At 36.3% G+C, this 27,617-nt stretch overlaps 1 protein-coding gene across 2 annotated transcripts in view; it reads left to right on the top strand.

The window, feature by feature from the left end:
* LOC117661356 (kelch domain-containing protein 1-like) overlaps positions 1 to 27,617 on the top strand; it is a 66,662-nt gene that overhangs the window by 27,251 nt on the left and 11,794 nt on the right. For both annotated transcript variants that reach the window (XM_087886054.1, XM_034410056.3), the window contains exons 9-17: positions 250 to 350; positions 2,688 to 2,773; positions 5,920 to 6,001; positions 10,555 to 10,640; positions 12,514 to 12,598; positions 17,732 to 17,780; positions 21,980 to 22,070; positions 25,259 to 25,359; positions 27,227 to 27,311. In XM_087886054.1, coding sequence (XP_087742180.1) covers positions 250 to 350; positions 2,688 to 2,773; positions 5,920 to 6,001; positions 10,555 to 10,640; positions 12,514 to 12,598; positions 17,732 to 17,780; positions 21,980 to 22,070; positions 25,259 to 25,359; positions 27,227 to 27,311 — 766 coding nt within the window. The remainder of the gene's footprint in view (positions 1 to 249; positions 351 to 2,687; positions 2,774 to 5,919; positions 6,002 to 10,554; positions 10,641 to 12,513; positions 12,599 to 17,731; positions 17,781 to 21,979; positions 22,071 to 25,258; positions 25,360 to 27,226; positions 27,312 to 27,617) is intronic.

Genomic DNA, 27,617 nt, shown 5'->3' with positions numbered 1-27,617 from the left:
ATATTCAATCAAGTTTTTGGAAAAAAGTTGTTCAGCCGGGTATTCTTTCTTGTGCTTCTCTCCCCTAGTGATCGAAGAAGAAGACATTCTGGTTCTGATTTGAGTAACCTTTCCAGTGGCTTCATAGTGTTTCTTGCAAAATATTCACCCATTTAAAGCACATTCTCTTTGACATTCTTTTACTTTAAGAAACATTTCTTTCTCAATTGGAAATGCAGCATTTAATTCAAATAAATTTGAACTTTTTAGGTCAGGCCATGCTTTTGCTGCCATTGGAGAAATCATCTATATGTTTGGCGGTCGTTCCAATGAAGATGAATATTATACTGATGTGTATGCACTGGACACAGGTGCTTTTCATTATATATGATCATTTTGTTCAAATTATGAACTGCTGTTGTAAGTTAGCAAAGTAATGAAGAGATGAAGAGATGAAAATAAATGTGACAATCCCTGACCATTTAGGGATATCTTTCAAGCAGTTTTAGGGCCCCCAAAATTCTGCTACAAAAGAGTTCAGATAGTTACCTACTATATTTGCCAAAAAGGAAGATAAAAGCTTCCCATTCCAAATAACTATCTGTAAATGGGGCAAAGTAATCTTTCATTTACTGAGAATATGATATTATTAAAGAATGCATACATTTCCTTCTAAGAAGAAAGATCTTCCCTTTGTTATAAAAGGAAGGGAAAAACAGCTCAGTGTCCAGTGATTTATTCTCCTGTTTCTACAAAACATACATGGAGTAAATTGAGCTAAATAGATCTATCCCCTAGCATAGAATTACCCCACACATGTTAATGTGGGAGAGAAAGCCACTGAACTCATCGAAATTTACTACAGATGGGATGCCTTTTACACTCATTTTAATGTGGGATGCCTTATAAATAAATAATTTGGCAACCAGACAATTCATTTAGCTGACAAAGACTTGATTTCTTAGCAACCAATCTTCCCTAGGGGGTGAGGGTGGATCCTCCTCCTTTTCAGATAAATATGGTACTCGGGAAAATACATTACTCTGAATTCTTTGGCAAATGGAGTATGGCAATATCAAAGGAGGATACACAAGGGAATGTAAAAAAAAAATCCATGTAATGTAAATTTCACTGGTTTTGGTGGAATTTAAATTCAATTAACTATGCAATCATGGCATAGTGCAAAGTAGGCAATTTTGGGTGGCTGGGACATATCTAGGATTTTGAGAGCATGTGCCAGGTTTGTTTACAAAATGACCATCAGGTTAGGCATGGGCAGTCAAATGAAGTTCTCTACAATTTGATAGGATCATTGTAGGATCCAAAAGTATTCCTGCAGCCAGCATAATGCTAGGGGCAGATAATTTTCTTTACAGCATTCTAACTTCCATTCTAATGTTGTTATTAAAGGAATATTTTGTTAAAGTCACATAGTTTAGGAGACACTAGACACCAGAAGCAGTGTCTGGGGACACCTTGATGCCTGCTTAACCCTAGCTTAGTTTGCTGCCCAAGGATTGCTCGCTCTTTGTTTTCCATTCTATGTGGATGCTTCTTGTTGTAAACCAAAGGGGGAAAGCTTGCCACACATTTGGTGTCTTTGACCCCATTTGGATCAGAGTTGATTTTTTTTTAGTGTTTCACAAAATAAGAGCCCTATTTAACATAAAGCTTACTATAGGATCCAATCTGGATCAGTCACAGGGGCCAGAGGTTTAGTCTTCTGACTTTTGGACTCTCTACCATAATGTAGAGAGAAGTTCACTGAAGATGGGCTCCAGGATGAGTCTGAAGGACCATGTGATGACACTGATACTGAAAGCTTGGACGATTAAAAACTTGGGTCCTGATGACTGATCCAGATTGGTCAACATTATCCTGGGACCCCTATATTTGCCTTCATTCAACAAAGCCTAATAACTGTGGAGCCTGCAAGGATGACAAAAAAGATAAGATGGCAGACGAAGTCCTACATCTTATGTATGTGCAATGTTATCACATCTACAAAAAGGATGGGAATTTAATTGCACTGACACAACTGCCATCTTGACTTTTTTATCTCACCTGACTAACCCCCACAATGCCATTGGTTGCTGAGATTCTGACAAAGAACTGGCAAACTATGGCTGACGGCATGTTACTATTTTGTGTAGGATATATTCTCTGGTTAAAGGCCTTAGTGCTAAAACCTCCTTACTCTAAACTGCTTTGCTGGCCAAATCCAAGATTTAGGAATATGCTTCCATAGAACTTAACTCTTAAAGGGATGTGAAATCTTCACCAGCATTTTGAAACTCTGATTTGGCAATGCTTGAGTTTTTAAATATTGCACTACATTTATGAGAGATATTATGACTATTGTCTAAATATGCAAATAGGCTCCATAAATAATGTCTGTACTGATGGGGTTGCTGGTTGTTTCTCTTGCAATTTTCCACAAATCCTCACTCTTACTCTACTACTGCAGGTGATGTAGGTGTAAAGTTAAAGATAGTGCAGCATAAGTATTGTGAGGAGAGAAAAAAACTGGAATCACATCAAAGAATCCAATCTTTGGGCAGCCTGGTGAATTAATACACTTTTATAAGTTTTTTTAAAAAAATTAATGTAAATGTCATCCAATGGATTGGAATAGTGCTATTTCCAGATACTACAGAACAAAAGCAAATGAAAGATATTTATGTGTTATTTTCTATCCTCTCCCCAAGTATCTTTAATGTGGCAAAAGTGTGAAGTAAAGGGAGAAAAGCCTTTCGGAAGATCACATCATACATTTACAGCACACAGTGATAAGGTAAACAACTGAACATTTTACTCTCCTGTTACAAATCAATGAGCTTTTACTTCCATTGTATTTGAGAACAGAAAACCTTGACTGCAAAGATTTAGGGCAGATATGCACTTACTGCTTGGCCCATTGCCAGTAAAGCCCACTCACCACTTCCGGACTGTAGGAATGGATGGCATCCACTTCCTTTTGCTCCCTGTCATTGCAGATGCACCCACAGCCACATCTTCCAGCTATCATTCAGGACTGCTGTTGTCCAACCTGAGCCATCTTCAACGCTTCAGAATGGATGGTCTCCAGTACTTTGGTCTATTCTAATAGCAGCCACTGATTGGCTATGCTCCCTCCATCACCACTCCAGCTGCTGGTCACTATCATGTGCAATCCTTCTGTCCTGGGTTAGGTGAAATGTGTTTCCCTTTTTTTCCTACTACTCCTTGCCCAGAGAACTATAAAGGCCTCCCTCCTTCCCTTTCTTGTTCCCTCATCTTTAGGTTGCAAGAAAATAACACTGCAACTTGTTTTTGTTAATCTGAATTATTAGATCTTCCTTGCACAACTTTTCCATAGACCTACAGAGGTCTATGGAACATAGGGGCAAAAGAACAACCAGTTTCCTATTGCTGTAATTACTGTAGGATTAGAACCAGGATGGTGTAAGTCACAAACCATCAGATGTGCACATGCAGAATTCAAGTTAACCACTTTATTGTTTTCACCCTATAATACAAGAATCTCCCCATTCTTGACAATATTTAAATAAGACTCCAAGGAACTTGTGTGGGGGGAAGAGAGAGAGAGTCCTACCTCTTCTGCAGTTGCACAGTGACTTCAGGCTAATCCTTCTCCCTGCCAGGCTGGGTGTTTCCCAACAGATGAAATGATAAAAGGATATAGGTTAGAGTCAAAGGAAATAATGTGGTAAGGAAAGGTGAAGGCATCCATGGCTGCAAATATCTAGGAAAGCAGAGGAAAACCATGGGGACTAGATGAGGGGGAAACAATTCTGAAAAGGAAAAGGCAGGCAGTAGACAATCCATCCAGGAGTCATCCAGTGAAGCTTGCCTTCCTTGCAAGGATGGGAAAGGCAAGAATCTGGAGAACAACCATTCGTATCCAAATTGAGCACAAATGCCAGCCTAAATGCCAACCCAGCACAACATGGAGTGGACTTTCTGAAACTGGCTTAAGAAGCAGTCAAGATGTGCATGGGAAAGAAGCAATTTAAGAGCAGTACAGAATTGCTGTTAAAGGGATTGCTGGATCAACTTCTGTGAAACCCAGAGATCTGCCTCCCAAAATCTTGTGAATCTTGAACTTTAAAAAAAAACAAACTCAATAGAATTCGCACATTTATGCAGAAAAGCATATCCATACAGTATGTAAACATGAGATTTTTAAAACATACTTGAACAAACCATATGTGAAGTGAGATTGCCAAAATGTTATGTTTTACTTAGGCTTAACTCAAAGAGAAAATACACGTTGCAGCTTAATTTAGTAAGGAATTGATCCTTTTTAATGATGTTATTGCTAAATAATTGGAGATCAATTGCTATTGTAAGCCATGTGAGAGTGGCATGTGAACAGGGGTAGCAAGCAAAATAAAAAACAAAATCTGCATTCAATTACATAATTAACTTTTTTGAATAACTTCTGCAAATATTCCATCCAATATTGTTATAGGATAGGAAGACGTTTGTAGAAATTATGTTAGAGAGCAAAGAGGCTTAGCTCTCATAGTTCACATTATGATTTTTTTTTTAAGCAGGTATCTGTTTTGCCTTTGCAGCTGTATAAAATACTATGTACATCATGCCATTCAAGAACTTAATCTGCTTCCTACATTTTCCAATGCTTCCACTATCAAGAGAATTTTCAGGAAGTTTGTGATGGAATGTCTATCAAACCCTGAGAACATGTAGGAGGAGAATATTGTTGCAGAATGACAATTACTATTATAGAGTATTAATACAATACACTGCTAGCAACAACATCTTTTCCAGATATCCAAGTTGTTCTTATTTGCCAGATTTGCCTGCTTTGAAGGGGTTGACAGAAATGCTGGGAGAAAAGGACGAAATCTTTTTGCATTTTTATTTATCATCACCCACCACTGACATCCACTGTGTCAGTGATGTTTTCCATCAACATATCACTGACAGATCCATTTCAGAAATTCTCCACTGAGTGTTTTTTTTAGCACTCTCAAAAAAGCAAAAGAAAGATTGCAAGATCTTGCTTGCTCCACAAGGTGGAGAACCCTGAGCTTCTTTATGACAGGCAGAAATAGAAAGTGTATAATCACCTGTATCTGGCTGAATATTCCCATCTGAATATTAGGGTCAGGAAGCTGTCAGGGATCTAGATTCTGCCCTTATGGCTTGGCCATCCTCCTAGAAAGTCCCTTAGCTTGAAATGACAGGGAATGATGGGAAGACTTCAATAACAGAATGCAGCTGCTTCTTATCCATCCCTTCCACCTCCCTTTCTATCCTATGTGCAAAGAGTTTACTTAGAGTTGTACAATGTGTTATTCAATCCTGTTATTGAGAGTTAAATGAAGCCTCTGTGGTTTAGCAGATCACACCTATCATTTGGAGTCCTTTGAAATGTGAGGTGGAGAGATAGGCAGGGGAATTGGCTGCATTCCAATCCAGCTTGTTTTAAACAGATTGCTAATTAGCAGACATTGGCTATTTCCAAGGCAACCAGCAATAATAGTCCACGTGTATCCCCAGAGCTTCAGTAAGGTGTGCAGGGCAAGACAAAGGCTTACAGCAGACTCCCAGACATCAACAACTGGAAGCAATCTTGGTATCCCTTGAGGAATATGTATGTAATTTAGGAAAATCACTCTCTTATATTAGCATAGGAACACATATTAGGAGATAACTCCTTTGCAAATCAAAATGGACAAATAATTACCCCCATAATACCGGCATTTCTTCTGAACATTTTCAAGATTGAAAAAGAGTTGTATTTTAGAGATGTTTGCCACATTACCATGTGCTATTGATGATCAATTAATGGACTTAATCTTTTAAAAAATCATTATGGTGATGGACTCAAGAAGAATATCAATGACGAACAAAATGTTGAGTGCAAAATAAATTAGTATGGTAATATCTGCCATTGTTCTTCCATTTTAGGACATTTATCTGTTTGGAGGAACTTTTGAGTTCAAAGATGGCAAAATCATTTCGAAGAATGATATTATGAAATTAAGTTTAGGTGAGTAGGGGAGAGGAAGGAAGGAATATTCTGTTTGAAATTTGTTCTGGGAAGTTTTGAAATATATTTTTGAATAAAAATCTTCTAAGCTTTAAGGTCCTAGCAAATATTAATTTCTGCTCATCAATTCTGAATGGTTATCCTTTATACTAAAATTTTCTCTCTAAATGTTCTATATTTTATTCACATTTTTTTAATGTATTGTATTGTATTGTATTGTTTATATTTATATACCGCCCTTCTCCCGAAGGACTCAGGGCGGTGAACAGCCAACAGATAAAACACAAGAAATACAAAATTTAAAAACAGTATTAAAATCCAATTAAATTAATTTGGCCCACAGTTAAAAACACCCCTGTATTAAGACCCATAATTAAACAATTTAAAAATTAAAACAATTTAAAAGAGTTAGGCCAGCCCGGCTTGCTGGAATAAAAACGTCTTTAGGGAACGGCAAAAGGTGCGAAGATCTGGGATCCGCCGTATCTCTGAGGGCAGCTCATTCCAGAGGGTAGGTGCCCCCACAGAGAAGGCTCTCCCCCTGGGAGAGACATTGTTTGACTGACGGCAGCCTGAGGAGCCCCTCTCTGTGGGAGCGTACTGGTCGGTGGGAGGCTATCGGTGGCAGAAGGCGGTCTTGTAAATACCCGGGTCCTAAGCCATGGAGCGCTCTAAAGGTGGTAACCAATACCTTGAAGTGCACCCGGAAGACCACCGGGAGCCAGTGCAGCTCACGCAGGAGAGGTGTTACATGGGAGCGCCGAGTCACCCCCATAACCACCCGCACGGCTGCATTCTGGACCAGCTGGAGCCTCTGGGTGCTCCTCAAGGAGAGCCCCATGTAGAGAGCATTACACAAAGCATTATGTAGTAAACACAAGTCAAAGCTGCCTCCTCAAAAACAATCTGCAAAATAAATCTGATATTGTCTCCTTAAATTCAGGGGAATATTATTTTGTTTTTAATGTTTCATGTTAAAAAAGGTTAGCAACTGCTCATTCTTCATTACTCAGCAAAATAAAGTACATATATATAATTGGCTATTTTTGCTTTTAAATCAATCACCTATAGTAAAGACATAAGAAGCAAGAAATATTTACAGACTGTATTGCCTTTGTCCAATTTGTAGCTTGGAATATTGCCTATCACTTTGAAAATGTACTGGAGAATAACTTTCCAGCTTTAAATAAACTGTTTGTAAATTATGAAAATTACTGCAAAATTTAAAATACGTAATAAACTTTCAGGAGTTATAGTGTGATGGGAAGCATTTTCACCCAGCTGGTCAGCTAATTTATAATTATAGAATAATGGAATAACAGAGTTGGAAGGAACCTTGGAGGTCTTCTAGTCCAATCCTGTGTTCATACAGGAAACTCTATCCCAATTAAGACAAATGATTGTCCAATCTCTTCTTATAAAATCTCCAGTGTTGGAGCATCCACAATTTCTGGAGGCAAGTCGTTCCACTGATTTATGAGGAAACAATTGTAAGTGGGCATTTCTGGGGAAGACAGTATATTGGAGATAATTCTACAGAAAAGTGGAGCTGATGTTTCAGCATTAACAAGGGACTAGATGAGTAGATCAGCCCCTACTATCCTCTCTGGATATACGAGAGCGACGCAAGATTACCCAAACTGTTTCCCCTTACGGCTGTTCCTTTTCCTCATGAAGAAACAGCAAGGCAGTGATCTTGGGATCAGAGTATTTGCCTTAATTCCTCAAGTCACAAACTGAGCCTTTTAAAGTTCATGCACTTCCCTTGCTGTTTTTGGAAATAGCCTATTTTTTTTTTTAATTTGATTTATATGCCACCCTTCTCCGGAGACTCAGGACGGCTTACAATGCGTTAAGCAATAGCCTTCATACTTTTGTATATTTATACAAAGTCAGCTTATTGCCCCCACAAACTGGGTCCTCATTTCACCTACCTGAGAAAGGATGGAAGGCTGAGTCAACCTTGAGCCTTGGAGAGATTCGAACCAGCAGTAAATTGCAGGCAGCTGTGTTAATAACAGGGTGCGTAGACCACTGTACTATCAAGGCTCTTTTATTCACTGACGCAAAGAAGTTACAAAGTGACAAGGCTGGAAATATTATAGGAGTGCCTCCAATCCTCAGTATAACAATATGAACATTTATATGTATAATCCATATTATATTTTAGTTTAAGTTAAGAATTTTAGTTAAACAGCAGAAAGCAAGACAAGTTATTGGCTACAAAAAGTGTTAGAAGCTCAGAAAACTCCAAACTCCTTTTGGAGTTTAAATATTAAGACTCTGAATCTATTTTTATAGAAATAAAGGTATGTTGTGAGAAAGATACATAGTTTTTTATATTGTAGACAAAATAAGACAAGGAACTTAAAATGGCATTCAGGGATATCTTTGAGGAACTGTATCAGGGCCTGTGTCACAAATTTGATTCAATTAATGTCAGCTGTGTGGTGTCTTTTTGAGAAGACTCTGTTCCCCAGAGGATGTAAAAAAGCAAGATATGCAGCAAAAAATGTGAATTTGTCACCAGATATAACTGGGTGTGGTTTTACAAATTAAAAATGAAATAAAAATAAAAATCACAGAGAAGAAATAGTATTTCTTGTTGATATATTCATAAAAGAACACTTTGCTTAAAGTGCTAAAGAAATTTGTAACAAGGATCAACAATCATTTCAAGGGATTACAGAGAAAGATTGTTCTGTATCGGAGAAGAAAGGACTGCAAAATCTGTTTGTTTGATCAGGGATAAAATGTGATATGCTGTAATTTTGGGCGTCTGTTTGGATTTATTGAAGCCTTAATTGGAAAAAAATGCCATGTGTGTACATTTGTTTACGTTTAACACGGTGTAAAAGTCTATTCACCTATAGTTACTTTATGCAATCTTAACTTTATAGTATTTAAATTGGCTTTACATTTAATTGCTTATTATTCTTTGGAGTAAGGAAGTTTGGGGAACTTGTCTTTTTAAAGGAGAAAGTATTTCTCTTTCTTATAATAAATGTCAGTCTCTTGTTTATATTAGGAGGCTGGGATTACTTTAAATTTGTAAAATGTTGATGTGTTTATAGATTAAAGTGGAGGTATGGAATGGATATTTTAATAGAATGAGTTGCTATTTGGAGTGCGGTGGGATGTTTTAAAATATATATATATTGGAGTGGGGGAAATATTATGTGTTGGAGATTGCCTTTGTAAAGGAGAAATGGTCTTTTGGTCAAGTTAAAATTTGGTTGGGACCATTTTATGCCTTTTAAATGGGAATTTTTTCAGAGGTAGGAGTTGAAATGTGCATTGTTGAGTTATATATATGTTAACTAATGTTAAAATTCTAGAGCTCTATTTGCCGATAACTAGACTAAGGAGGACATTACTTATTTGATTTATATTCTTAAGTGATGGGTTGTGGGATGAAGAATTATATATCTGTTAGTGAAGAGGAGGTGAAGAGATGATGGAATTGTTTATACTTATCATGAAAGGGGTTGGAAGTCATTCTATTGTGGAGGAAAAAGAGGGTTATATATTTTTTCTTTTTGCTTTCTTGCATTTCTGATCTTTTTTTACTAGTTTGTGCGACCTTTTACTGTTCTTCTCAAAATTTTTAATAACATTTTCTTTAAAAAGGAAACAATGAAAGCAACACAATAAGAACTTAAAATGAAAGCAAAATGTCAGTAGAGAAGGTCTGGCTCCAACTTAGTGTGAATTTTGGATATTCTTGATATAGAGGAGGTTCACAAAATAAAAGGGAAAACAGTTCATGTACAGGCAATCGGAATCATGAATCCATGGAATAACCCTACACCAGGGATGTCCAAATATGGCTGACTAGGGAATTCTGGGAATTGAAGTCCACAAGTCTTAAAAGTTGCCAAGGTTAGACATCCCTGCCCTACACTGTGATACCTACACAGCTGGCAACTCATCTTCAAGCTCAATTAGGTTTGGATTAAATACATCAGGAAGACAATTTTAAGTAGACCACACAGTCATAATTAGAGGCTGCTTAGTGATTCCTGTTCATAAGCTTATATTTAGCATTTTGAAAGAAATGACAACTGAAAGATAGTATGCATTGATTTCCGATTCATTGTACTGATCTACTGTGAGAGAACTGGGGTCATTTGCAAGCCTTTTTCTTTTGCTCCTTGTTTCACCTTAATCTCTCGGACTCCAATATTGTCAGAGTAGATCTTTGATTTGAGACAGTGGATTGCTTTTAGTAATTTTGAATTAACAAGCTTCTATAAAACATAGAAAAAAATCTCTTTAAAAGGGTGTGTTTTTTTATTTGCCTTTGTTCTTGCTAGTCACTGGAATAATTAGATTAGTGCTTTTTTATATAGCTGTTTCAGAGCTTTTGAAATTAGAGTTCATTCTGTAATATATCTTGCTATTATATAAAAAGCCTTGCATATTCAGTCATTTTTCACATTTAGAATATTGACCGTAACTATGTAATCTGCTGCAAAATCTTTTTTTCAGTCTTGAAAATGAAGTTGCATTACTACTATTAGTATTTAAAATATTTATGATATGTTATATAGCTCGGATGAAGTGGAAGAAGCCACTTTACATAGGAATCCCTCCAGCTTGCAGATGGAATCACGTTGCATTTATTTTCCAAAATCAAGTAAGTGAAAATAATTTTATAGTGAGAAGCTGCCATCCTTGGTCTGTTTGAACTTGTCCCACTCCAGAATCTCCCATAGTCTACTTTGATTTGTGCTTCCCATACATTGTTGAATTTAAGACTTTTAGCATTCTTAAACAACATGGCTTTTAGGAAAAAATGGGCTGGGAAAGCTATTGTGTGTCCTTATTTTTAAAGAGTAGGAAGCATAATAGCAATACCACTTTAACTTATATACCGCTCCATCGTGTATTACAGCACTTTCTGGGTGATTTAAAATGTCAGCATATTGCCCCCACCAATCTGGGGCCTCATTTTACCAACTTCGGAAGGATGGAAGGTTAAATCAACCTTAAGACCCATTAGGATCGAACTCCAGGCTGTAGGAAGAGTTAGCCTGCAATCCTGCATTCTAACCACTGCACCACTAGGGCTCCTAAGCCAATAAGTCACAATAAATATACTAAGCTTATAAAAATGGTAGGGGTGATTAGAGCATTTTCAACATGAACCCAAAGAACATCTCCCATGTCCTTCCATAATTGCTCAAGAGTGACCTTTGTCCACTCCAGAAGATCCTCCCCCAGTGAGATCCCCTAATAAAGACTTAGTTTTCTAAATATCTTAATGATTTGGCAGTTTTCATCTGTGTAATAAACACTTTTAATTGATTTTTATTCTTGCTGTTTAATGTTTACTAATTAGAAAAATTGTGACTGTTTGTACAACTGTATTTTTAGATCTATGTTTTGAGATTGGATTTTGAACGTTTGTAAGCCAAACTGAAGGACAGTTTGGAAATTTTAAAATATATAAACCAGTACAGACCTGGTCTGCTCAGATTTTCTAGCATGAAGTCAGTTTAGCAATTAAAATTAAAATACTTTTCACAGAGGCTCTCTGGGTGAACTTCTCAATTTTCTTATGTCTTAGCATAAGAAAGGAAGTTTTAAATAAAGCCACATCATGTTCACTAAAATTTGGTGAAATGAAAATATATAGGACAAACTTTGCTTTGGAGCAAAAAAAAAAAAAAAAAAAAAAGGAACATTATCTGCTCTTAGAATTCTGCAGTGAGGCTGTGATCCAGTGGTGGGATTCAAGTAATTTAACAACCAGTTCTCTGCCCTAATAATTTCTTCCAACAACCAGTTTGCCAAACTGCTCAGAAAGTTAACAACCAGTTCTCCGGAAGTGGTGCGAACTGGCTGAATCCCACCAGTGCTGTAATCTCCACCAATGTCTGAATGTCTATTAGGGGGCTATCTTGAATGGAACACCCAAAGGAAAATATTTGACCAATGACTGCAAAATTGGCCTGCCCACTTTCATTTTAGGCCGTGGATCCTCCCTCCCTCCTTTCTATTTCTGAGTTTAAAAAGTGGAAACTGCACAGTTTGTTCCATAGATATATAACCAGAGGTGGGTTTCAGCAGGTTCTGACCAGTTCTGGAGAACTGGTAGTGAAAATTTTGAGTAGTTCGGAGAACCAGTAGTAAAAATTCTGACTGACCCCACCTCCATCTATTCTCTGCCTCCCAAATCTCAGCTGGTCGGGACGAAATGGGGATTTTGGAGTATCCTTCCCCTGGATTGGGGAGGGAATGGATTACAGTATCCTTCCCCTGCTACGCCCACCAAGCCATGCCCACCAAGCCATGCCACGCCCACAGAACCGGTAGTAAAAAAATTTGAAACCCACCACTGTATATAACCTCTAAGAAATGTATATTAGGAAAGGAGTATCCAAAATCTTTTTAAAAAGGAAAAGCTATGATATAAATATTTCCCTACATGTGGTTTCTGTTCGTTGCTTTTTAATGCATTTTAAATGAACTATTTAATTAGAATTCTTACATATTTCCATTGGTAGCTCTATATTTTCGGTGGAATTAATGGGAAAGAATTCAATGACCTCATGGGAATGAAACTGATAAATCCTTCAGAGAGACAACTTTGTAAGTTTATTTAAACGATACTAATTAATTGCATTTACTATTGTTTAGAATAGGGGTCTCCAAACTTGGCAACTTTAAGACTTCAACTCCCAGAATTCCTCAGCCAGCAGATGCCAAGTATGGAGACCCCTGATTTAGAGCTCAAATTATACTTCTGTAATACTTCCAGATTTCTGTAAATTATCTGCATTTATCTTTGTATTTTACTTCAGTTATTATTAAACACAAATTATTGATTTAGCCTTTAAAATTGTCATCTAAGATACTCAAAACAATAAATGTTTCCAAGGCTGCCATTATCACATTCTTTTTAAAATCTATCAGATATTTTATCTGTACAATTATTTATAAACTGATCTAAGAAATTAACCCCATTTTCTGCTCATATTTTTAAATGTATATATTACTGCCATCCTTAAATAAGAATTGTAGAAGTAAATTTTCCATGAGACAAGAATTTTAATTTATGTTTTAGTATCATCCAAATATGTCTATCTTTAATGATACTCCCAAAGGTGCTTTTTCAAGAGATAACTGGACTTTCTGGTTTTTGTTTGAAGACGTTTCGCTTCTCATCCAAGAAGCTTCTTCAGCTTTAGCTTCATAGACATTTATTACATGGTAATTTGTTCATGTACTAACTAAAAGCATTGTCTCTAATATCTTTAGTATCAGAGTGATAGAGGGACACAAATTATTATTCATTAGGCAACTCTTTGCTTCTCTGTAAATGAATAATAATAAATTATTACAGAAAAGGGTCCTAAAAGATTTTTCCTAAAGTGTAATGAATACAGTAATTTTAGAAACACACTTTGACCAGGAAAAGCACTATAGAAATGATTAATAATAAATAGAGATGAGTTTTAAAATCTATTATATAGTCTTTGATCATTTTAGTCAATGGGATTTTATAAAATAGAAGCTCAAACAGTTACCCATTTTATTGTACTAAGAATATTGGAAGATATTTCATGCTAAATTAGGAAAAATTGTGCACTGTGATGTTATCGTTATATATAAATATGCAAACAAGTTACACTCATTTGAGCTCTTCCTTGATGCATAAATGCAAGTCTTACTCAAAATGTACTTTTTAAAAGAAGACACTTCACTCCTATAGGGTAGTGAATAAAATAATGCATAAGATACAGAATACTTTTAGTTCAACCTCTTCAGATCTAAGAATCTGTCCTAATTATAGATAAGTTGTTTAATGTTAAAATATACGCTTTTTGTCCATATTCTGAGGTTTTCTTTAGAGGTTAGGAAGGAATTCTCGCCATTCTCTATTATATCTGGTTTGTGAGTTCCATTTGTAGAACTGCATTAAACAACTTGCCTGATGAGCATCATTTCCTAGCAGCACCTGCTTGTGATTGGTTATATACAATCATAATCTGGTTTAAAATTTTAAATGAGCTTCTTTTCTCTAACTATATCTGAACCTTCTTTTCCCCTTTCCTAAGAAAGTGAAGTGTTGTCAAGTATTTTAATTTTGATTATTTTTTTAAAGTCCCATATTTGTAGTTCTGTGGTCATGAAACAATTTTGCCCTGTTATCTGGCTCACTTGTGTTCTATATAACACAGTTACCAGCCTGTAGTCTTTCTATTACTTCTGCTTTGGTATTCCAGTATTTTCAATACTTGATTAATGATGACGTCTGTGATTATTATGTCCAAAGTGGAAATTCTCAGAGTCACTTTGGATAGTGAGATGGGCGGCACCTAAATTTAAGATATAAATAAAATAAATAAAAATAGATTCACTCCCTAGATAGATTTCACAGCATTTTTCTCTCCTTCACATTTTTCTTCCAAGAAGAATGATCCAGCCGTTAATCAGAACATTTATCATATACTCATGTTCATAATATATTGTTAAGAACAATTGCTATAGTGATTGACACAACAAGTAAAACAAAGAGTTAAGTAACTTCCCCCTTCTTGCAGTCCTCCTCTGAAGGAAATAAAGTCTGAATCTCTTTGTAAGCTTTAATTACCTGCCCTATTTCTTCCTCCTCTTTTTCACTCATGTCTACTCTGAAATAGCTAAAAAACAGAGTGAAGGCTGAAAACATATCTATTCTCTCTAAGTCCCACTGCCTGCAAAATTACTTACAACCAGAGAGCAAAAAAAAAGGGAAGACATGTAATATAGCAGCTTATAATACTGATGGGTTTTTTGTTCTTTCTTTCCATTTATAACCCAACAAAATCATGGTACTTTCCTTTAATAAAAATATGGTAAAAATGGAAATAAAGCAAAAATCAAGACTGTATAAAATAAGTAGCAACAATAGCGTCTTGGATGAGAAGAGAAATGTCTTCAAACAGAAACAAAGAAAATCTAGTTGCCTTTTGAAAAAGTACCTTTGGGACAGTATATGACAGACTTTATAAAAAAGAGAACAGGAGAAAGTATCTTATAAAAAGGCAGAGATGAATAGCTTGTCTTCTTCTCATGCTTTCGAAAAGAACAAAATGGCTAATGTTTCTCAAATCCTTTATTACAGGTCACGACCCAGACTAAATAAAACATACTAAATAAACTAGCAGAGTAAAGCTACAGAATATAATATATAAAAGCATAGAAGACAAAAAATATACAGTCATGCTTGCATTCTTTTGCTATCAGCAATGTACAAATTTTACAAGCTACAAAAACAAACTTTGCAATGAGGTCCTCATTGAGCTCCTTATCTGCTACTAAAAATTGCAGATAAAATTCAGTCCATCCATCCTGGAAATAGAGTTAGAAGAGGTATTAAGCGCATATGTCTTAATTGAAATTACAATATAACAGAAGACCTCCGACACTGCCGATGGTATATGTTCTGTCATAGCAATATAAACGCTCATCAACATTTAATCTAAGGGGGTGCAGTGGCTCTGCAGTTAAACACACTGAGCTCGTCAGCTGGAAAGCTGACAACCTAGTTCAAATCCCAAGCACCATGTGATAGGGTGAATTTCCGTTCTTGCCCCAGGTCCTGCCTACCTAACAGTTTGAAAGGATGCAAATGCACGTAGACAAATAAGTACCACTTTGGTGGGAAGATAACAGCCCTCCATGTGCCTCGGCATATAATCATGCTGGCCACATGACCACAGAAGTGTCTTTGGACAACGCTGGCTCCCTCGGCTAAGAAACAGATGAGCACCACCCAACTGGAAAAGGGAAACCTTTAATATATTTTTTTAAATATTTTATTGAGTTTATACACGTACATAAAATAACATTTCTATTAACATTGGATGTGCAGTGTTTATACATATATACAAGATATATACCTGGTGTCACTTAAGCTACTTTTTCCTTTTATTTAACACACCTTTTTCTCTTTCTTTCATTTTATCATTCATCCATTCATACTACCTTCCCCACACGGTATAATAATCTGAATTCTCATCATCATTTATTCCATGGGTTAATTTACTCATCTCTGTGCACTCCAGTATTTTCCTAATTATAAGTTCTTCTGGTGGCAGAGCTTTCTCTTTCCAATATTGTGCGTAGGCCAGTCTAGCAGCTGTGATTATATGTATTATTAGGTGATTCTTTTTCTTTCCATAGGACCTCTTTACTATTCCCAGGAGAAATGTTTCCGGTGTCAATTCAATATCTTCTCCAATTATTTTTTGTAACCATCCCCGAATCTTACTCCAATATCTTTTCGCTTCAGGGCATGTCCACCACATGTGCCTCGGCATATAATCATGCTGGCCACATGACCACAGAAGTGTCTTTGGACAACTCTGGCTCCCTTGGCTAAGAAACAGATGAGCACCACCCAACTGGAAAAGGGAAACCTTTAACTTTAAGTTAGTCTGAGTGCAATGCCACATGAAAAGGTGCATTGCTATTGTCCAATTGTAGCCTAAATGAGAGTTTACTATATTCTGGCTGAAATTTTATTTCCAGGATCCTTTGTTTAAGTACCACCATTACCTGATCTTGTCTATTGTTTCTTTGCAACCCAGAGATTTAAACATAGAGAAGAAAAGAAGGAAAAGAATAAAGCCGCTAGCTTTATTTTTTTTAAAAAAAAATGGCCTAGAGAAAGTTTTCATATTCAAAAGCAGAAAAGCATCCATAGCAGCTGAAATTTCAGTCACAATGACAAAACCTGCATTCATGAAGTGAATACATCAACTCTGTTCCTTATCAACATGTGTGAGCCATGACTTATTAAATGGGACAGAAGGTTGCATCATGATATTGTGATGCGCATTTTGGTTATTTTTCCCCTTGTCTACCCCAGATGCTCCCACTGGCTATCAATCTTCATATACATGTACATTTATCTAAAACAAGAGATTTATTATTATTATTTTCTTCTCCTAAACAAATCCACAGAAATGTTTGACTGGTTCCCATTTTGCTTAATTCTGCAGTACCATATGGCATGGAATTACCGAAAAAATGAGATGCTGTGTAAATATTATTTTATTTCTTTAGATTGGTATGCCACCCTTCGAAAGCAAATATTCCCAAAGCATCTCAGTGAATTGACTTTATTCATTTCTGGGTGGCCACAAAGAAACATTTGAAACAAATGCAAAGAGAGCTGTGCTTCTAAAGCAGCCTCTTCTTCAAAAGAATAACAATACTGGGCACAATGGAAATGTTCAACATTATCTTTCCATTTCATGATAGTTATAACCTATTGAAAGGACAAATGTATTGTTTCAAACACAGATTCACCTTCCAAGTGAATATAATCATATTTGAGCTATTCAATATAGCTTATGTATATATATATATGGTATCTACCTTCCATCACCTTTATCTTAAAATATCCAACAGACCTGCTTAATTTCTTATGTTTGTTTTTTTTATTTGATTTATATGCCGCCCTTCTCCGGAGACTCGGGGCGGCTTACAATGCGATAAGCAATAGCCTTCATACTTTTTGTATATATTTATACAAAGTCAGCTTATTGCCCCCACAATCTGGGTCCTGATTTTACCTACCTTTGAAAGGATGGAAGGCTGAGTCAACCTTGAGCCTGGTGAGATTTGAACTTGCAGTAATTGCAGGCAGCTGATGTTAATAACAGTGCTTTAATCTGCTGCGCCACCAGGGCTCTAGATCATGTTTCTGATGTTTGTTTGTTTTTATTCTAGTTATGAAAGAGATTTTTTCAGAACTGGGAATCCAAGGAATAAGCAGCAGGTATGTCTTTCTCCCTGACATCCTGTTTTTGCCTCCTACAATTTCTGAGGGGGGCGGGGTGGAAAGGCTATTTTACTTTATTTTTTAGCATCAACTAACCAGTATCCAGAAAATCTCTGCAGTCTGCTAGCAATAAATATTTTGAGTTTATTCTTAGCAGGCTTCTTCCATCTCACTGCTTTAGGATGTAATTCTCTGCACATTCATCTATTAGTAAGTGCCACGGAACTAGCGTTAGTTACTTCTAAGTGGATACAGCATATGTGAGCTGGTGCTGCATTTTTTTCCCTACCATGCTTCAAACAAGGTTATCTAAGACATTTCAGGCCGAAATGCTTTCCAATTCGAAAGATCCTCTTTTGATCTCAAAACAGACCATTTCCAGTTCAAACACAGTTGATTTTAGTCCAGAACAGCTGTCTCATACTTGTACTGGGCTGTTTTGTAATAAGGTGTTTCAATTCAAAATGAATCCAAATGATTTACTCATCCTTACTTTAAACATATTCCTATAACTATTTGGTGATATTTAGTAGTTATTCAGCCCACTTGTCAAAATTAATGATGATAATAGCAGCATACCTAAAATCAGAGGAAATTCCTGAAAATAGTAATGAAATGGTCAGAGAAAGCAAATTTGCGGGCATGAACATTCCTGATAGCCAAATCTAACCTGAACATGGATCAGTGATGCAGATTTAATAGGAAAGAAAGTTTATTTAAGGCAATACATGGAGAAGGATGGACATAGCCGACCTAGCTGCATCTTAAAGTATTAGGTAGAGTCAGCAAGCAAAAGATTCTCTGTGTGTTGGAATAGCAACAGAAGAAATAAAAACAGGGCATGCAGAGTAAAAGACAAGGGAAACCCATATGATCAGTAAGCCATTGAAGAGCTGAAGAATCAGTGTCACTGAATTCAATAATAATAATAATAGTAATCATCATCATCATCATCATCATCATCACAGTTATCGAAAGCCGAAGCATACAGTTTATTGATATTGATATGTACCAGGAGACGCCAGAGTCTAAGAAAAAGAACTGGAAAAAAATCATGAAATATCGTGACCTGGCCATAGAAACTACACGGCTATGGATGAAACATGTAACAGTGATACCCATTGTCATTAGGGCACTTGGTACTATGTCCAAGAATTTTACAAAACACATCAAGAAATTGCAGTTTCCTGCAATAACACCAGCGGAACTGCAAAAAACTGTGCTACACTGAACATTGTATATTTTAAGAAGATATTTGGTTGATACCAGTGGTGGGTTGCCCCCGGTTCGCACCGGTTCTATAGAACCGGTAGTAAAATCAGCGGGAGGCTCCGTCCACTGACCCTGACGTCATCAAAATGCTTCTGCGCACTTGCGCGTGCAGCCCCATTGCGAACTGGTAGTAAAGGTAAGTAGAACCCACCCCTGGTTGATACATAGAACTCTGGCAACAACCCATATCAACCATTAGCACTAGTCAATGGTATTTATGATACATTTTTAAATGTTCAGTTCAGAGTATCATGTTTAATGAATAGAAGAGTTAATAATAGTAATAAGTCGATACCTAGGATGCTGGCAGCAACTCGTATCAATCATCAGTGCCAGTCAATTATATTTGTGATACATTTTTAAATGTTCAGTTGACTGAGTTTCATGTTGAATGAATAAAAGATAATATAACAACAACAACAACAACAACAATAATAATAATCTGATTTTGCAAAAAACTACCTTACTCGGAACTGCGTATATACTCAGATGTTACCTTAACAGGTCTTAGGTTCTGGGTTAGGATTTGAACTGTTAAGTTTTTACCAATCCCAGACTGTGAATCGAATTGAAGATTAAATCAATAATAACAATAATAATAATAATAATAATAATAATAATAATAATGATGATGATGATGATGATGATGATGATGATGATGTTCAGTTGACTAAGTTTCATGTTTAATGAATAAAAGAGATAATAATAATACAGATAATAAAGTAAAGTATCACACAAACTCTATACAATCATTATAAAAATAAATCGGAAACATCCAATAATGTCAAGACAGAAATCACAAGCTAACTATAATTTATAAATAAACCATTGCTATAATAGAACTGTAATTTTGGTAGAATCATAGATTATTTGTTTAGTGATTCACCTAATAAGGATTATTGTTACAAAATATAGTTCCAAAGAACTGTGTTCCTGTAGCAGACAAGTCAGGCTCATGTGGCATTAGCAAATTTGGCACCTCACATGATGCAAGTTATAACAAATTAAATATATGAAACAAAGTTAATGGCCAAGTTTACCCAAACTTAGTTCAGAAGTGGAGTAGCCCACAAGAAGCCACTGTACAAGATTCATAAAATAAAGTTCTCATTTATGTGAAACCATGAAATAACAGATTCATGCCTCTTGAAAATTGGAGCAAACTCCGTTTATGATTATGCTATAAAAGTATCTGGAAATTACAACCAGTGCAATATGCAACAACTGTTCCTGATGGGTGTAAATCTTGATTTTACATAATATGTATCCTAACAAATCTGCACTGATCGAAAATTGGACAGTTTAGCAATTAATGTATAAGGTTATAGTTAAATGGGTCTACCTTTACCACCTAGCAATTTTACAAAAAAATGCATATTTCATTTCCAGACTACAGAAATTCCCAATACCATGTTTCCCCAAAAATAAGACCCTGTCTTATATTTTTTTGAACCCTGAAAAAAGTGCTTGGCCTTATTTTCAGGAAGGTCTTATTATTTTGGGGCATGTGGAGGAAACCACAAGAAATGGCGGGAACCAGCTGCGCAGGCATATAAATATTTTCAGGGAGGGCTTATTTTCGGGGGGGCTTATTTTAGTGCATGCACTCAAAAACAGGGTACATATTTCTATGAGAAAGAGATATTCTTCATCATCTACCTTAAGTTATATACCTCTAACTTCTCCCTCTGCTGGAGACAGATAAAGTTTGGTCCTTTTCAGACTAGGGGCATAATTCAAGAAGAGAAGCTGAGGGCTAGGGTTAGGAAAAAATTAAAAGTTTTATTATTCCTCAATGAAAGTTCCAGTGTGGTGGGACAGTTAAAGTATTGGAATAGGGAGACCATGTTTTAGTCTACCTTTGGCACAGAAGTCAGCTTAGTGACTTTGGACCTAGTCCCTCTCACTTAACCCAAGACTGTAAAGTTGAAAGTCTAGTATGTTTACATGTAATGTATATTCTGAAATTTCTTTTCCTTTCTTCAGCTAAATAACAGCCTCCAGCCAATCCTGGCTTATTCTGAAAAGCTAAGCAAGTTGTATCTATTTAGTACTTAGAAAGGAAACTACCAGGAAATTTGCAGACTACATTGGAGAATCCCCCCAAAAAAATTCCAGAAAAAGACAATGCTTAAGCACTTTCAATTTGTTGTCAAGAAAATTACTTACACACATCAATCACTAGACATTGAGTGCAATTCAAAGGAGACTTTATCTATATACAGACAGCACATGTTCTATTGAATTATTCCTTCAAACAGTTACATTTGTGTTGAGGGTAACTACTTTCCTCAGCTTAGTATGCAACGGACCGGACAGCAAAGAGATATGTTGCTGGTTAAACACACAGACACTCACAGACTCTGAACGGTAAAAAAAAAAAACATTCTTTACTCTTAGTGAAAAAGAAAACAAACTTGGTTTCTCAAAACAATGATAACACGTCTTCAAATAATCACTCTCCAACACAAAACATAGATATATGTTACATATATATATATATATATATATATATATATATATATATATATATATATATTTGTTTTCTCAGGTTTTCGCGGGTGTTTGTATGTAGGTCTTTGGTTATTCGGGTCTTCTCCCACGTAAAATTGGAAGTGTCTTGGCGACGTTTCGTGAAGTCTCATTCGTCATCTTCAGGCTGGTGTTCTCGGCTTCGTGCTTCCAGGAGCAAAGCCAAGAACACCAGCCTGAAGATGACGAATGAGACTTCGTCGAAACGTCGCCAAGACACTTCCAATTTTACGTGGGAGAAGACCCGAATAACTAAAGACCTCTATATATATATATATATATATATATATGGTTATTAAAATGGGTAACAAATCATTCTCTCCTGAATAACTACTGTGACTCATGTAAGTTTAACTTAAACTGGCTTTTAATATGTTGTGTTTGACATACAGTTTCACAGCCACCAAAATTCCTAAGGTGAAATATGAATTGACAGAATATTCTTTGCTGCCTGCATCAGTTTCGCCACCAGCTTCAGCTGCAGTAAGTGACTTACTTCAGTTTTGCTAGCACATACGTTTTATTAAAACAAGATAGTTACTGACAGATTTTTCTTTAAAAAAATAACCAAAACAAGGTGGTTCATCTGTTAGTTGAATTCTTACAAAGTGGCAGGTTACATTTTATGCTCCAAGCATATGCCTTCGATGTATCTGAATATTATAAACCCAGCAAAATATACACATCTATCCAGAATTTCTCTTTTATTGGTTTTCAAGGTTTTTTGCTACAAGAAATTCCTTCTTGCTAAGGACTTTCCCCCCCCTCCTCCTTTGCACAGGTACATACACAGGAACATAGGTTCTTGTCTAATGTTAGTTTTGGACTATTGATTCACCTCCTAGATCGATATTGCTAACACTGCTTGGTGGGAATTTTTGTAGAATTGGGTAGCAAGGCCAAGATTAAAGCTAAGATTTCATGCCTGGAAACATTTGCTTTACAGTGAGCTACAATTGTGACATACAAAACATCACATCCGCTTCAGCAATTCTCCATGGTTACTCAATTCTGGAGTATAGAAAGATAATCTAACTCAAGTGACAATTAATGACACCATGGACATTTATGGTACTTTTGCCACTCCAACGGTTTGATTTTTGCTTTTGGGACAAAAATGGGAAAGGTTATATTTCTTGTTTGTTAGTTTTCCAGTTTCCTGGACACATCTACACAGGAGGATACCTTAAAATATCTGCAAGGACAAATACTGTCAAAGTGCCCTTTTGATTAATCTGTGCATCACCCTAATATTTTATGAAACATTGAGAGAATGGAAAATGTGTCATAATAAAAGGGAAAGGGGGCAGTCTGCATGAATATTTTATCCTTTCACTGCAGTCTCTGCCTCAGTCATGAGTCATATGATCCATACCCAAACTTGTCTTTTCCCACTTTATTTTTTTTTTTCCTGACTGCTTTTACAACTTGGGAAAGATGGGCACTTGTCGTGGTTACAAGTGCTAGTAGTTGAGGTTAGTAACAATTGAGGTTAGTAACAATTCTAACAGGAATCATTAGGGGAAAGGCAAGTTATTATTCCAACATATTCCTGATAAGATAAAAAGGAAGAGAAGAGAGAAGAAGCAGCATAGACATATGTCAGGAGTCGCCAATGCTAGCTGAGGAATTTGGGAGTTGAAGTCCACAAGTCTTAAATTGCCACATTTGGACACCTCTGACATATGGCAATCTTAAATCTGCCCTCAAGGTGGAGGAAAGGAATTAATTTTCTGCCTGAAAGCATTTTTTGCGTCTTTCTCTAGGAAAAGAGACACTTCCAGCTGTAACCCTTATATTTTCCATAACTCTTAATCAAGGCAAGCAGCAAAAAATTTGCTCATTTTGTTGAGGGCGAGGGGTTTTTGAAACCTTCCTAGGCTGAAAAATACAGGTTATCTCTCCAAGATCTCCTTGGACATCTAAATTCGTACATTACGTTTAAACACAGTGAATAGTGTATTACATTCACTACCTTTGCTGACAGAGCAATATTTAAATTTACAAGAAACCCATCATTAGAAATGGTAGCTCCTGCACCACTCTTTTTTTCTTTCTATAACTTTCCTCTGCTCTGCCCTGCCCATATCACTACAGTTCATATGGCCTCTAAAGATTGATTTAATTCAAAAACATTACTTTACTCTAAATAATTAGTCATTGGTTTAGATGAAAAGGAATATGCAGATTTTTTCAAACAGCTAAAAAAATCCAAGGATTGTATAAAGGAACTTTCATTAGACTGTGCTGATTTTTCTTGTGTACATCCTATAAAAGAGGTCCAAACACTGGTTGGGTGGGATGAATGTTGCCTAGGTTGCCTGTGGGCGTGGCTTGCTGGTGGTGAGGTGGTAATGTGACGGGGTGGGCATGGTCAACTTTTTTTTTTTTTTAACTTTTCAAAGCATTTTTTCTACAACCTCTTCGGCTGAAGAGGTTGCAAAAAAATGCTTTGAAAAGCCTCTGCCGATCAGGCAACTCAGCTGGGATCGTCAGAGGCTTTTCAAAGCATTTTTTAACCACCTCTTTGGCCGAAGAGATTGCAGAAAAAAATGCTTTGAAAAGCCTCTGACGATCCCAGCTGAGCCATGCCATCATCAGAGGCTTTTTTTTTTTTTTACTTTTAAAAGCATTTTTTCGGCCAAAGGTTGTAGAAAAAATGCTTTTAAAAGTTTAAAAAAAAAAGCCTCTCATGATCGTGTGGCTCAGCTGGGCATGGTGGGGGTCGCAGGGATTTTTGCTACCAGTTCTCCAAACCACCCACCGCCACCACTACCGGATCGGGCGACCCAGTCCGAACCGGGAGCATTTCACCCCTGCTAGGTGAACCAGAGATAATGGTCATTGTGAAGGTTAATGTTAAATATTGTATTGTAATTGTTAAATATTGTGAATTCTTTTGAATGCAGCTGCACTTGAACTGCTTGTGCAAGGTCTGTTTTATGTATTTCTTTCTGCTTATCTAGCATTTGACCTACATATATGGTCTCCCACGGAAGCTGCCTGAAAATATTGCAAGTCATTTCAGAATAAAATGTTTGCAGGAGGGAACCGTTTAAATGTTCTTTAAATCATTTGCTTATAAAGATTTCCCAGATTACCTCAGTATCATCTTTACTTAACAGATTAATTACTCTGTAGTTAGCTATTAAACTAGCAATTAAATATTTGTCGTCATGATATACTTCTTGGCAAATGAATTAATTAGCACTGAATGTTGAGAAATGGCTGCTAAATAGCAGGCATTATGTTGTAATAGAATAGAGTAATTACATTTCATTACGACTATTATTAATTTTATTAACTGAATAAATGTCAAGTATTTCCTCAACTCCTACTCCAAGCTGTATCATACTGTTTGAGAATCAGATACAAAAGTAAGATGCACTCACTGTCTCAGTACAATTGCTAAATTATCATGTCTGGAGTTAATCACAGCACAAGATGATGAAACACTCATCTTCAGAACTTTAGTTCCAGATTGAATTGTAACAATTATCATCATCATATCTTCACTGCCGTCCAGGCCAAATAGTAAAAAATGCTAGGAAAAAAGTTTGACAAATTTTTAAAGATACTATCAGGCATGGATATATTAATTACGGTAATTATTACCAACATTTTGTCTTTGATGGAAGTTGAAACACTGTTAATTAATACTTCCCATCTAGATAGAAGAGCTTCAGGATTTTCATTCTATATGTAACCAAGCAATAAAAATGATTACAAAGGCTTTCGGATTATTGGATTCTGAATTTCAAAAACTTAACGTGTAAGTATTTTTTTATTCTACAGTTTACTCACAGTAAAATCATTTCCTTTTCTAAAAAATCAGAAACTTAGGTTTACCCTGCAAAAAAATCATAAGCATAGATGTTATTGTTTCAGAATATACTACAAACTGCCTGCGAATATAATTGTTTCATCTTCATTTTAACTATGATTTTTAGTCAGAGTCAGAATAAAATACGAAGCATAACATAGTGATTTATTGATTTTATTTATTTATTAGTTCAATTTATATGCCTCCTTTCTCCGGAGACTCAGGGTGGCTTACAATGCAGTTAAAAAAAAAAACCATTATAAAACCATTTAAAAATTAAAACATTAAAACCCATTCACACCATTCATGGCCGGATCTCACAAGATCGCAACAGCGAGATCAACAGCCCCAGGCCTGCCGGAAAAGCCTGGTCTTCACCGTGATGATTGTTATCGCCATAATTTTTTTATGGAGGATTAAACTCATACAGAAAAAAAAAGAGAGAGAGAGAGAGAGAGAGAAACCATCAGTTGCACAAGTTGAACAGAGGAAAATTCTCCATGAGAGGAAGAGGCTTCCTTGGACTCAAGCCCCATATATACAATATCATTATTTATTTACAATAAAAAAATAAAGGTGAACTGAACTCATGGGGGTGGAGGCAGTGTCAAAATTCAAAAGAAGTATCTCAGCTTTTAAGAACAGATTGGATAGCCATTTGTCTGAAATGGTATAGGGCAGGGGTGAAATCCAGCAGGTTCTAACAGGTTCTGGAGAACCGGTAGTGGAAATTTTGAGTAGTTCAGAGAACCAACAAATACCACCTCTGGCTGGCCCCAGAGTGAGGTGAGAATGGAGATTTTGCAATATCCATCCCCTGCCACACCCACCAAGCCATGCTCACAGAACCGTAGGGAAAAAATGTAAATTTCACCCCTGGTATAGGGTCTCCTGCCTGAGCAAAGGATTGGACTAGAAGACCTCCAAGGTCCCTTCCAACTATGTTATTTTGTTCTTCTGTTAGCTGCACAGTCAAATGCCCTTCCCTTTTTATGTGCGTGGCAAAAATAGAGTAACAAGGAACAGGCCTTCAATTGTATGGGCTTGGTAACCTTCTTGATTTCCCTCCCCCCTCCCCCCCCCAAATCCAATTGGAAATAGGCAACACTGGCCAAGGTAAAATTGCCTTTAAATCATTCTCAACTTCTGGTATCCTATAAGGACAGATCCATGATTTTTTTTCCTGACAACAGTATAGAAGCAGTTCGTCATCATCTTCTCCAGGATATATTTCCCAGTTGAGATCATATTTTGAAGTTATTTTCTATTTTAATTAGACCAGTGAAAAAAATAAGTTAAAACAACATCCCTGATCAATTCCCTTCTTAGCTATCTACAGGCTATATTCTGGTGTTTTTGCTGGGAAAGAATTTTTTCCCCCAAACAAAATAACATTAAAATATGAGACATGTATGTGAGTTTAATCAACATAAAACTATAGCAATATAATACAGGTTCATGGTACTTCTTTCAATTACGGTATGTGTATGAATGGATGTGTTAGATAGGGCGATGGAAGAGGCGGGACACAGCTCTTTACAATAACAATAGCTCTTTATTAGTAGATCAGTTCAACCCAGCAGCCAGCTCGTTTAACTGCTTGCCCTTTTATAGGAAGCTATCAGACGGGTCGGCCAATGAGATTTCCCGCCGGTTTGACGGACCTGAGTGAACCTATGCTCACTCCTATTTAGTATGCAACCGGATGTATATGGCTATTTCTATATATCTATTCTGTACATTTATTTGTCTGTGTTTGCTTACTTGCTTTTTTAAATAACTCTCAATTCTTATTTTCATGAATGTATCATTTCAGGATAAAAGCTGAACTAGCTCAGGCAACCAAGGCTTTTCAGCATGAAAAAGATCAGTATGACAAAAACCTGAAAAACCAGCAGAAGGTAGTGTTTATTATTAGCTAGTATTCCCTAGTTAGTATTAGTTTAGTATTATTTCTGTTAATACTAGTGTTGCAAATTGGGGCTACCTTCATTACCAATTCTGTCAAGATCTTCAACAAGCTAATACATTCTGGGAGACACAAAATAAAATTATACTTAATAACTAATGCAATAGATTAAATATTTTTGAAGTCAATAGCATTCAAGGGAAATAAATAAACACTTGACATTTAATAGTTAAAATTAACAGTCATACAGAACTCCAAGGCAATTAGTAATCCGTGGGGAATTTGGTACATTCACTTC

Source organism: Pantherophis guttatus, chromosome 2 (assembly GCF_059756535.1).
Source record: "Pantherophis guttatus breed Tessera chromosome 2, ASM5975653v1, whole genome shotgun sequence".
In the NCBI taxonomy this organism is placed as follows: Eukaryota; Metazoa; Chordata; class Lepidosauria; order Squamata; family Colubridae; genus Pantherophis; species Pantherophis guttatus.
Note: the sequence above shows the minus strand (reverse complement) of the source record. Positions and strands in the feature narration are given on the sequence as shown.